This window comes from Aulonocara stuartgranti (assembly GCF_965226115.1).
Source record: "Aulonocara stuartgranti genome assembly, chromosome: 9".
In the NCBI taxonomy this organism is placed as follows: Eukaryota; Metazoa; Chordata; class Actinopteri; order Cichliformes; family Cichlidae; genus Aulonocara; species Aulonocara stuartgranti.
In genome coordinates this window covers 26,676,440-26,688,561 of record NC_138960.1, presented here as the reverse complement: position 1 = coordinate 26,688,561, position 12,122 = coordinate 26,676,440, and the positions used below count along the sequence as shown (strand labels likewise).

Sequence of the window (12,122 nt, the reverse complement as noted above, 5' to 3'; positions counted from 1 at the left end):
TACATTCTCAGATTGTTCATATTTTCTGTTCTTTGATGCATATAGTTTCATGAGTATCCTTTGGTTATTGATGCTAATGTTTTCAGTCGCTGCCTGTGTTGGTGCAATGATTCTTCAGGTCAGTCACTCAAGTGTGACTGTAGTGTTAACAACATGCACAGGACACAGCAATGACAGATGGAAGAATACTGTTAAAGAGGATTAAAGGTTGACTCAGGAGAAGTGGTCCTCGGGGTGCAGCAGAGAAACAGCTGCAATACACATTCTTCTCTTCTTCAGTCCTAATCTGGTCTTGTTGTGGATCTGTCTGTTTGGTGAGAGACAATTTTTACTATAATCTCTTGCATAAATGTATTTAATCACAGATGATATGTGGAAAGAATGTCATCAACTGTACGTCTGTAATACAAATTAAAAAAAGAAAGAAAAGAAATTGAACCAAAAAATGAAAACGAAACAAAAAGGGACTGCCACCAAACACAATACTCCCCTCCAAGTGTGTGAGGGCAAGGCCTTACAAACTGAACAGATGGTGTAGCTGGGATGGAGTAATATGATACTTTTTTTGACAAGCAACAGCAGCAGTCTGTGTAGCTCATGATTGTTTTTCCAATTTGACTGGTGCGAATCAACACAGATAATCACGAGCACCAGGATCAAGGATTTAGACCTCAAGGGGGTTCCAGCACTCATAATGCTCACAGCAGTCTCAAGACAGTGCAGTTGAGCTCATCTCAGCTCATCTCAGAGCAGCTGGGGTTTGATGTGAAAGAAAAGAAAGACAATAGAAGTAAGAGAACTGCAGCAGTTCCATGTTGCCTGCTGTAAGGGATTCAGTTGCTCTTGCACAGATTCTCATTCACTATAACTTTAACATGTTTTTGAATTGCTGACAGAGCAGAGGCAAACTACAACAGGCTGCAAAATTACCAAACAATGCCCTTATTAAAAGCACTTATTGTTAAATAATTATTAATCTCCCACTGCTTCAATAGTGTTGGGTTGGGGCTCTGAGGAGGCCAATCCATGACTATGCTGAAAAATAAAGCTGCTGTCGGTGAGACACTTTCCAGTAGATCTGCATGGTTGTGGTGGCTGCAGACACTCACTATGGTACCTATCTCCTGACCTCCAACATAAATGTTGACGCAAATTTGCACCCAATACTCCATAAATGGTAAATGGTCTGTATTTGTATAGCGCTTTACTAGTCCCTAAGGACCCCAAAGCACTTTACACATCCAGTCATCCACCCATTCACACACACATTCACACACTGGTGATGGCAAGCTACATTGTAGCCACAGCCACCTTGGGGCGCACTGACAGAGGCGAGGCTGGAAGACACGGGCGCCACCGGGCCCTCTGACGACCACCAGTAGGCAACGGGTGAAGTGTCTTGCCCAAGGACACAACGACCGAGACTGTCCAAGCCAGGGCCGAACCATTACAAGGCGAACTCCCAACTCTTGAGCCACAATCGCACAAGACTGTTGCCACTGATTTTCAGCCCATTTTTTGTTTAATTTGGCATTCTTCAGCATTTTCTCCCTGTTTGCCTTCCCAAAGAATGGCTTCTTGATGGCCACACTTCCACAGAGACCATCTCTGATGAGGTTTCAGTGAACAGTAGATGGATCAACTGAAAGGCCAGCTTCATCTCTCAGGTTTTTAGACTATTGGCTTTTTCTTTTGGCCTCCAATTTCCTCAGATATTTTAAGGCTCAAGACCAGAATGAGATATGCCAAGTTATTGACTAATAGCTCTTTGGGAATCACCTTGTTGGGATAAAATACTATTGCCAAACTGTGTTATTTTTGGTATTTTTCATATACTTAACTAAAGAAATTGAAATAAAATATATAGGGTAATTTAACAGAGAGTTTTCCAGCATTGAATTTATCCTCACTGATGCAGAAAAAGATGACAAAACAACTGAGGACTTGTCACAAGTCAACTGAATGTACTACAGTTCACTAACACTACAAACTAGATATCCCAATGTAGACTCAAAATGACTACACTAGTATTTTAACAAAGCTCTACAACAGCTTATTTTATAAATTTAACCTTTATTTATACAGTAGTCCCAATAATACTCAATGTCTCAATTACAACAGAGACCTGCTTTCCACACAGCTTCAATGATACTGATCACCAAAACCTTCGTAACACTGTTGTATTCCACCTTAATGCCACTGACAATGTAAGCACCATACATTTCTTCCTTCCAAAAGCAGACTGTATAACAATATGTCTCCATGGCATAATTTCATATCTCAGTTAAGCCTGAAAAGCATCCTTTGAGCTCTTAATTATATGCTTAGAAAGAATCTAATCCCCAGTATGACTAAAGAGATTTCCTGTGCAAACATATTTTTATTGAAATTTGCATCCTCATTTCAGAGTCGTTTACAATGGCTGACAAGCCAGTCATTCTCAGAGAGGAAAATCACTGGAAACATCATAAAATGTTTTGTTTGCGCTGTTGATTTAATGGATGGGGAAATGACTATTTGTTTTCACTGCAGATCACTCACTGGTGGCACACGAAAAACCAGACACGCTCAATAGGTTTTCAGCAGGAGTCAGACTGGCAGCCGTAGGTCTGCTGCCCGAGGTCACCGCCACACTTAAGAGGTAACCTCATTTATAAGTGATGGAAACACCAACACAGTTGCACACGCATATAAAGACGCACGCAAACAACACTGCAAATTTCTGATGGACGGCTCTGTGCTAATGCACTCAGCATATCTCTGCTCTCAACCACGTTAACGTACCCTTTTTACACTTTGTAAACTAAGAGGTTTTCGTTCTGCAACCGTGGCAATTTAAACACCTCCTTCACATGCATCACAGTTAACAAAACCATGCAGATGTGCAAAATTGCTAATAAACTTCTCAGTGTTTTAATAATATAGCGATATCAATTAACTGTGCATGTGGAAGGAAGCATGTATGAAATGAATTTTTGTTTTTTTTTAATGGCGATTTTTCCACCCTTGGCATGCCCTGAAGCAATTCTGCCCACAGGTGCCCTTCCAGCACTAGAGCCCAGTGTGTGACTCATCACCTGTCCTGAAGTCATATGATGCACACAGCCCAACTTCGCCATTTAGAAGTTGCTGCGCTCTAAATACACCTGCCTGTCATCTAAATACTATTCAAATCAGTTTGCCTTGTGAATGCTGTTCCTAAAGCAAACTTAGTCAAAACACACACATCCTGATCACTTGTGCGCTCGCGCCCACTGCAAATTTCCAAGACAAACACGGACTTATTGCTGCGCAATAGTGTTTACTGTACATACTGCATTCAACGTGAGCCTAGAAAGTCATCAATCTCAGCTGGAGAGATAATACATGCTTTGTGACTCCACATCTGCTGCATGTGTGGCTTTCCCCTTGGACAACGACACACTTCAAAGATAACCTCGCAAGAACAATAACCGGACAAATATTAGTTTTGCTCTGTGAGGCTTATAGGAGGAGGATGTGGTTAAAATATACCTGCTGACATTTAATACACCGGTTTGTTATTTGTTGGTGTGCAGCAAAACAGACCTTAAGGATCTTTAATTAACTAATAAAAAATGTTTTGTCATTAAATTGTTTCATAAATCACAAAATGGTGCCTATAAATCAAAGCTGTGTCAGGTTTTGAATTACAGCTCATTTTCAGAGTTTCATGATGTTTGCAATAAATATTTGGTTGTTTCATAAAGTTTTTGTACATTCTTAAAGACAGATTTCAAACATCTAGGCATTTCTGTTCAGCTGTTTTCAGCTAAAGTAATAGAGATATCCATATATTAAAATGCTTCTAAAGAAACAGAAACATGGTGATGTTTCAAGAGGAAACTCTAACTATATTTTACAGTTCTTTTTTAATCATAGCTCATCTTTTTAGTTGTTAATATTTGCTCACTAGGACAAAATTGTCACTGGTTAGGCCATGAAGGTTTTCTGGCTGCTGGTTTTATTTGTGCGTTGTGCACCCCACTGCATGTTCTCCACTGATTCTGTCCTCTGGTTCCTGCTCAGCACTCTCATCGTTTTTACAAATATAGACTTCCACGGATTAAAAATGCATGCAGAAAGAGTAGTAGTTGACCTTTTCTGTGGCTGGACATGTCCTGTCATGGAGAAAATACTTTTTAAGTACATGAGATTTCTTTTTATTGTAGCAGCACAAGCAGTGACTGGGGGTAAATTACCTGCAAGTCTGAGTGGCTTACACTGCATCTGGGCCTATTAATCCATCCATGCGAGAAGTGCAGTAGTGAAGGAGTGAAATACCATCAGTTTTGCATGTATATTGTCATGAATGAACTCAGGAAAAGGTGTGTTTTCAGCTACAATAATAATAATAATAATAATACAGATATCCATATATTAAGACGCTTCTAAATACACAGAAAAATGGTGATGTTTCAAGAGGTAACTCTAACTATATTTAACAGTTCTTTCATAACTATAGCTTGTGTTTTTAATATTTGCTCGCTAGGACAAAATTGTCACTGATTGGGCCATAAAAGTTTTCTGGCTGCCAGTTTTAAACTGCACGTTCTCCACTGATCCTAGACAAACTGAAATTTTAATCTAATAACACCAGTTGTTAGTTCATAAATATCTGCACCAAATTGCATGGCAGTCCATCCGTTAGTGGTTGAGACACTTCACTTAAAAATGCCACAAGGTGGCATTAGAGGAAAAGTCAGGAAACCTCAACCGTGCTATACAACTGTTGTTGTTTCCAGACGCTGACATTTTTATATGATAGAAGAGAAGTGGAACTAGACGATAAGTAATATGATCTAAAAAGTCCTTATGATTCATACACTGGTGAAATGAATCTCTTTGTTTCCCTTGTAATTTGTTTAATAGGTATTATTTTGGGATATTTTTGAAAGTCGTAATCCAAGCACCCAGCAGGTGAAGATTGCAATCCTTGGAGCTTAAGAAATGGCTAAAATGTCTTTAAGTTTCCTTTTATTCTATTAGTTTTTAAAAGAATGGCTTGCCTGCTTTTAGTTTCTTTTGATGTTGTTAAAGGATTTTCTTTTACATGATATCCAACTTAATTCCATAACTGGAACATCAAGCAAAACTTTAATACACATTTCATATTGATCTCAACAACTCTACACTTAGTCTCTTGATTAATGTGGAATAGAAATGCTGGTATAATCCTTAGTTAATGATACACCTTATCTGATAATCCTGCCTGATAAAGATTCACTTGGGAATACTCAGTAATCCTCAACAAGGAGGTCTTTAAGGTCATCTTTAGTCACTTGCTGAGTCACTTCAGAGCAGAAGCACAAGACTTTCACAAAAAACAAACAAACATAAAAGGCTATTGTTTCCATTCTAATCACTGATTGGATAAATGGTATACGGTAGGCCATGTGGAGCTGGGTGGTCAAGTTTCATCTGAGGGGAGCCTTGACTTTCAGATGCTACTAATAGGCAGAATCCTACATACTCTCAACCCCGTTTTAAAGATGAGCACGAGCTTTGGTTTCTTCAGTTCGTCATCACTTTTGTGGGAAAAGACGAGAGAGACGACAAAATCCGTAAACGCATCAGCAACTCACATCTAGACACATTAATTAAACCCTATTGTGAAGGAGAGTGAAGTATCATGTTTGCTGTTTAATGTAATGCTGCCAGTTAAATATCCTATCACGTTACACCACGGGCTTTTCTTCTCTTCTGTGAAAACAGCACGAGAGCCATTCGGTCACAAGGAGCAGCATTTTGCCTGCATTAGACTGGGAGATAGCCAGCTCACCACACTATTTAAAGCCCTTTCACAGGCAGTAGTGAGGAGAACGTCCAGATTGCTCAGCTCAGTAGCAGCATCTCACAGTTACAGTAAGTAATGTCTTTGATGTTGTCTTTAAGGTTTTGAGTTTGTGTGGGGACGAATTTAACATTTAATGACGATTAGATATGGAATATTTTACTCTTTAGAAAGTATGTAGAATGCTGTTTCAATTGATTAAATATATGACTATATATATTTGATCTCTGGTTTTATTAGCAGCGGATATGGAAATGTCAGCTTTCCCACAAGCCTGCACACTTCATTATGTTCTTCGTCCATTAGAGTTCATTATTTATGTAACAATTAATACTGCAACATACAGAAGCTGTTTTTAATCCACTTGTTATTTCTCCACTCTCCAATCTACTCGTTATTTTTTAAGATAGTGTTAAAAATTCACCCTCTGAAGTAAACACAATTTGTGAGGGTAATGCTAGTCTATTCAGTTTAAATGTGAACAATGTGCACTCATGCAAGGATCTCCTTGTTAAAATTAAATATACCTCCCGCTTGTTTCCGGATTGTTTGGAAAATGTGTTTACCAGTGCCTATTAGTGCACTTCCTGAAAACCATCTGCAAACTAAATAAGCAAATCAATTAGAGAAACCAATGGCACTTATTTACCGCAGTTGCCTGGTAATGACAGGGAGGGGGATATGCAGTGGGGTCGTTATCTAAGTCGCCAAATTAGAAGGAAATGAGGTGATGCCGTCTTGGACTGTAATATGATGTTTTATCAGGACCACAGACCACAAGACATGAAATATCAATGACTTGTATGGTAGAGGTAATGGACTCAAGTATTCAGATCAGTGAAGGTAGTGCTGAAATATTGATGGGCGATCATGACTCATAATACAAACTGCAAATCTGCCAATAAATGCAAATCCAAGTGTTGGATGTTTCGAGCATTACTTTACAACCCCCAGAATAAAAAGTCTTCATTAGCCTTCAATTTCATAAAGAGACTAGTTTAGTATGTTAGTAGCATCTTTCATTGATTAACTGCATGCGATGTTACTTTAGTGCTTTAGTTAAACACAAATTATACTCATGTTGTTAAAAATCATCACAGGTGGTGTGACATGTTTTCCAGAAACAGTTGCACTTACAGTACTTTTATGTATGTAAAGAATTTAAACTAAACCTTTACCGTGATGTAAATATGCTTGCGCTTTGGAATGCATGCTTTTTAAAAAATATTTGAATAATAAAAAAACAAAACAAATGCAAGTAACGAATAGAAGACCATATTATTAAATATGATTAAATATGCATACATATGCTAAGTGTGTCTTAAGTACAGCATCTTAGACACTCATCCTTTCATCCACCCATTAGTCCGGCTTGAAGCTATCCCAGCAGCCAAAGGACAAGAGGCCAGTCCATCACAGGCCTACGCGATTTAAGTGTTTATTTATTATTATATTGCTCTAATGATATATCAATAGCATACTAAGGGCATTATTAGTGTACCAAACTATACTAACTAAAAGCTGTAAATTAAATTAAACCCTATAAATAACCTATAAAAATTAACTCAGTGATCATTTTTGACTTGCTGATATTTGAAGTGGTGTCTTTATGTTTTAGTGCTTAAACTTTTGGATCAGGTTGTTACTGACTGAGCATTAGTCAGTGTGTATAAAACACCAACAAAATGTGCAAATCAAACAGTAAAACGTAGCTGCTGCTCTGACCCGAGGAACAACATCAGCGCACGGCAAATAACGTAGGTGAAGGAGATTTGCAGTGAAGATTCTCAGTAGTAGTTTGCTCACCAGAAAAAAAATGCCATTTACTGTTTGGCCTTTCGATGGGACTGAAGGCAATAAAATTACAAGGTCTATCTCAATCTCACTCACCCAGGACCACGCGAGGACACCTGGGACTGGCTCAAACAAGCTGACCTGCAGCTGCGGAGGACATAATTGCTTTCTTCAAGTGCAGGGCTTCAACCCCCGCCACAAAGACTCAACGGATGTGAATGCCCTTCTGGGTAAAGACAATGTCCTGTGCCCATGTCCCCTCTAAACATTAGAAGCCTGTGCATTAAGGTTTTATTTGCGCTATCTATCACATTACGCTCTAAGTTCTTCTAGCTTGCTAAGTAGGCTTGCTCATCTGTGGCTTGATTGAAATTATGGCATATTTCTATCTGTGTTTTCAATCTGCTGCTGTCATGTGCATCAGCTTGCACAGGTGTGAGCGCTGGGGTTCACATGCACACATGTCACTGCTTTCTTTGTTTTTATTAGGGCTCATGTCCACAGAGTCTCAGCTAAGTGATGAACTTCAGCAGGGATGTGGCACGGCAAAACAGTTGTTATACATATGTGATTGAGGATGACGATCCAGGCCTGGCAAATCGAAATATATTTGAGGTGAGGGGAAAAAACTTACTGAAAAAAATATGCATGTCTGTAAAAAACGTTTTCAAAAACTTACTTATTTCTGCCACAAGTATTCACAATATGAGAAGGTTTATGTAACTCGGATTAATCCTAGCCCAGTGTATCCTTAAGGAGGAGGTTAAGGAGGCCTAAACAATTCTAGTATTACATAATAATAATATTACATGAGTTTTCAACGAATTGGATTGTAAAGTCTGTTTTTATACAAAACTAACAAATGGCCGTTATATCATACTCCAGTGATTATATCAGAAGGCACACAAGAATAGTTTGAAATGCCTTCTAGCATAGTGTGTTCTTTGGTAAAACACACTTTGAACAAACTGGAAAGCAGAAAAATCAACTGTTCTGTATTCTTTGTGTTATATTACTCTATATAATATCATCTAGTTGGCTGAGAAGGGTGACCTAGCTCTCCTGGAGAACCTAGTGAAGAAGAGCCCAGAGGTCCTCAGTGAAAAAGATGAATGTGGAGCCAGTCCCCTTCATCACGCTGCTGCAGGGGGACACATCACCCTCATTCAATTCATCTCCACTGTCACAGATGCACAGGGTAAGTGCACCTAAGTCATCGATCACAAGACGCAACACAACATGTTTTGTGACTCGGCGTAATTTCATTTCTAAAGTTACTGCATGGAAGAGGGACATTATTTTTGCATATTATATCTGATACATACGCATACGAACCTTTCTGCATATGCTCTTGTATCGTCTCTTAGTCCTGAACAGCTGTGATGAGCAGGGCAATGTGCCCCTTCACTGGGCAGTGGAGAGGAACAAGGCAGAGAGCTGCAAGGCTCTTTTGGACCTGGGGGCTAACCCCAACATCCTCAACACTGCCCTCCTGTCCCCCCTGCACTTGGCTGTCAGCCATGGACACAGCAACCTGGTGGGGGTGAGAAGGCTGATACGGCACAGTTGATGTAATAATTTAAAGGACAGGAAGTGTGTTTTTCTCTTGAATTCCTGTAGTCAACAAGGTCAACGCAGAGCATTCTAGCACTTTATTATACAGCACTCAACTAAGGGTGTAAATCCCCTGTGATGTGATTAAATGTAATTTCTGTGTATGTTATTATATTTAGATGCAAATAGTTAAAGGTAGGTAAACTACAATAAACAGTAAAAAAAAATTGTTGTTTTTTTGCAGGAATTAAAGTAAATTTAAGTAGTGTGATAATTTTAATTACAGTATAAACAAATTTTAAAAAATTTAGCTGGTAATTTAGTCAAATAACAAACAATATTTTCCCACATTACATCTTATGTACTGTACTTTTTGTGTCTTTATTTAATCTTTATTACGTTGATGTGCTTGATGGATTTTCTATTATTCAATTGCCCGTTTTTACTTATGCTGTACTTAAAATTAGTTACTGTTTTTATATCTCTTTCATGAAGGTGCTGTTGTCCTACAGCAGTACAGACTGCAATCTAAAGGGAGACCTTGGAAACACCCCACTGATGCTGGCTTGTTCCCTTAATAACTGTGAGGCTCTTAGCATGTTGGTATGTACGAGGCTCCACATTGTACTGCGTACCTACACCTTACTGCAAATGATAACTGTGAACTCATCATGTAGCTTCCTTTTGCTGCAGCTTTGCTTCTGACAAAAGACCATGTCTCTTTGTTTTGCCTTCTCATCCATTCATATATCCATCAAAGTTAAAGCATGGAGCAAAGCTTTGCCAACAGAACAAGCTTGGCCATTTCGCCATGCACGCTGCTGCCTTCGCAGGTGCGAAGAAAGCCATGGAAGTCATTCTCAAGGCTGGTATGATGAAAGAAAAATGCTATCATCAAAAACTCAAAGTGCTGACAGCAATGAAAATGTTTTTTACAAGGCCAAGCAGCATATTAAGCTGGTAGATTACCCCCCCCCCCCCCCCCCCTCCAGATAAGCACTTGGGGTATTTTCTGTAGGCTAGACATCACAAATGATAGTATGTTTATCCACAGTGGGAGGTCTGTTTGGTAACTTTGGTGCTTTTGGACAAAGTTTAGCAAGACCTTAAAATATTTAGGACATTTGTGTGCTGTCTTTTTTTTTTTTTTTTTGCACAGCCCATGTTAAATATACACATTACTCATTACATCTGCCTGCTAAAAACAAAACAAGAAAGCCACTAAAAGTCAAAGACGGAGTTGGTCATAAGAAACTGCCATTATGGACATTTTCACTGCATTTCACGTTCAAGATATAAAAACAATTTATTGAATTCTGTCCTGACAGGAGAGGAGTTAGGCCACTCGGCTGTGTGCCACATGAACTATTTAGACAAGACCAAGAGCAGCCCCCTGCATCTGGCTGTACGTGGTGGGAATATCGAGACCATCCGCCTCTGCATTGCTACTGGAGCCAAAGTTGACCAGCAACAGGTACTTCTATTATAAAAGATAACAAGATGTAAATCACTACATGGCCTTTTCATAAACCGTCTCAAAAAGACTGGGCATACATTCATTTGATTTTCACCACTGTTTTTACCTACTACTCAGAATGCCATAGCCAGATCACACATTTTGGTTTTCACTCCTACTCTGCCAGATTTGCATTGCTTTTTAAACAAACCTGGATTCCAACACTTGTAAAACACGTTGTCACCAGAGGGTCGCCTTCTTTGTACTGTTAGAACCCGTCAGTCTTATCACACCCATCTGGGAGTGATCGTTATGTCTTGCCCTGGGCTAGTGGCCAGAGCTACATCAGCAGTAGCGAGTACAGTAATAGCTTCGGTTGGCCAAATTGATACAAATTACATCCACTTACACTGTGAAGCTGAGTGGAGTGATCACTGGCCTCCTCCTGCCAGTCCTGGTTATCTCATTAAAGGCTTGTGTTACAGTCCCCAGTGTTCAGCCAAGAAGTCTGGGACTTACTTTGCTAATGTTACACAGAGGAAACTTGCAGGATTTCTTTGTGTGAATCACGCATGAGTATACTTATTCATATTCTGTTTGTGCCAGTTTACATCGCTGCAGGTTTATAAAAATCTCCGCAGGGTTTCTGTATGCAGCAGACATAACTGTGTGTGATGAACTTGTAAATTTGCATCATATTCCGCATTCATCACTTGTAATGTATCCATGTTTGTCGGACTCTAGAACGACAGGTCTACACCGCTTCATTTGGCCTGCACCCAGGGTGCTCTTGAGGTCATCAAACTGATGCTGTCTTCTGTTGAGCGAGTTGAAGATATCATCAATCTCACTGATGGTGCATGTCAGACCCCTCTACACAGGTGGGTCTCTCCTTGTCATTCATTTCCGATGCGGAAATTAGTGCACGGAACAATCCCCCCAGTGTATTTAATCAAATAATTAATCATTAAGGAGAATATACTCAGTATAAACTAAATCAATACTGATCAAGTAAATTTCATTTGACCAGATTCTTTAAGTCTAATGTTTTACATTGTACTTATGTAACAAAATTACATAGAACATTTAAATCGATTCAGATTATTTAAAGTCAGCATTTGGGGCATAAATATTTTTTGAGTGTGTTGATAAAACTTAATAATGCAGCTGCATGTGGTTATGTAGACTTTGTAGGCTGATAGTAGCCATCACAAACTGTCAAAGATGGGCATAGGCATCATAACCACACTCAGTGAGGGGTAGAAACCAAAGGCGCTCGGCCAGAAGACTGTGACAGCAACTTCTTTGCAAATTGCTTTTCTGTAGAATTCAAAATTGGTGCCTTTTTGAAATGCAAATTTCATTGTTGACAAAATGCAAAGCATCCTGACCATGCTGACCCGTGAGAGAGCAGAGAGTTGCTGAGACTCCAGAATGGAAAATAAACAATATCTTATTAACTGTATCTCAGCATTCAATTTTAAATGAATCTCCATAGACAAGAGC

The 12,122-nt window shown here is 39.2% G+C and overlaps 1 protein-coding gene across 6 annotated transcripts in view; it reads left to right on the top strand.

Moving 5' to 3' along the window:
• trpa1b (transient receptor potential cation channel, subfamily A, member 1b) overlaps window positions 1–12,122 on the top strand; it is a 129,989-nt gene that overhangs the window by 102,770 nt on the left and 15,097 nt on the right. For 2 of the 6 annotated variants that reach the window (XM_082546627.1, XM_082546626.1), the window contains 9 exons: window positions 5,734–5,883; window positions 7,707–7,836; window positions 8,096–8,221; window positions 8,642–8,804; window positions 8,974–9,149; window positions 9,656–9,763; window positions 9,921–10,029; window positions 10,489–10,634; window positions 11,361–11,497. In XM_082546627.1, the coding sequence (XP_082402753.1) occupies window positions 8,126–8,221; window positions 8,642–8,804; window positions 8,974–9,149; window positions 9,656–9,763; window positions 9,921–10,029; window positions 10,489–10,634; window positions 11,361–11,497 (935 nt within the window). In that variant the 5' untranslated portion in view covers window positions 5,734–5,883; window positions 7,707–7,836; window positions 8,096–8,125. Of the gene's footprint in view, window positions 1–2,532; window positions 2,642–5,733; window positions 5,884–7,706; window positions 7,837–8,095; window positions 8,222–8,641; window positions 8,805–8,973; window positions 9,150–9,655; window positions 9,764–9,920; window positions 10,030–10,488; window positions 10,635–11,360; window positions 11,498–12,122 lie in introns of all 6 variants that reach the window. The other 4 variants (XM_082546630.1, XM_082546628.1, XM_082546625.1 and 1 more) reach the window with 3 other exon arrangements.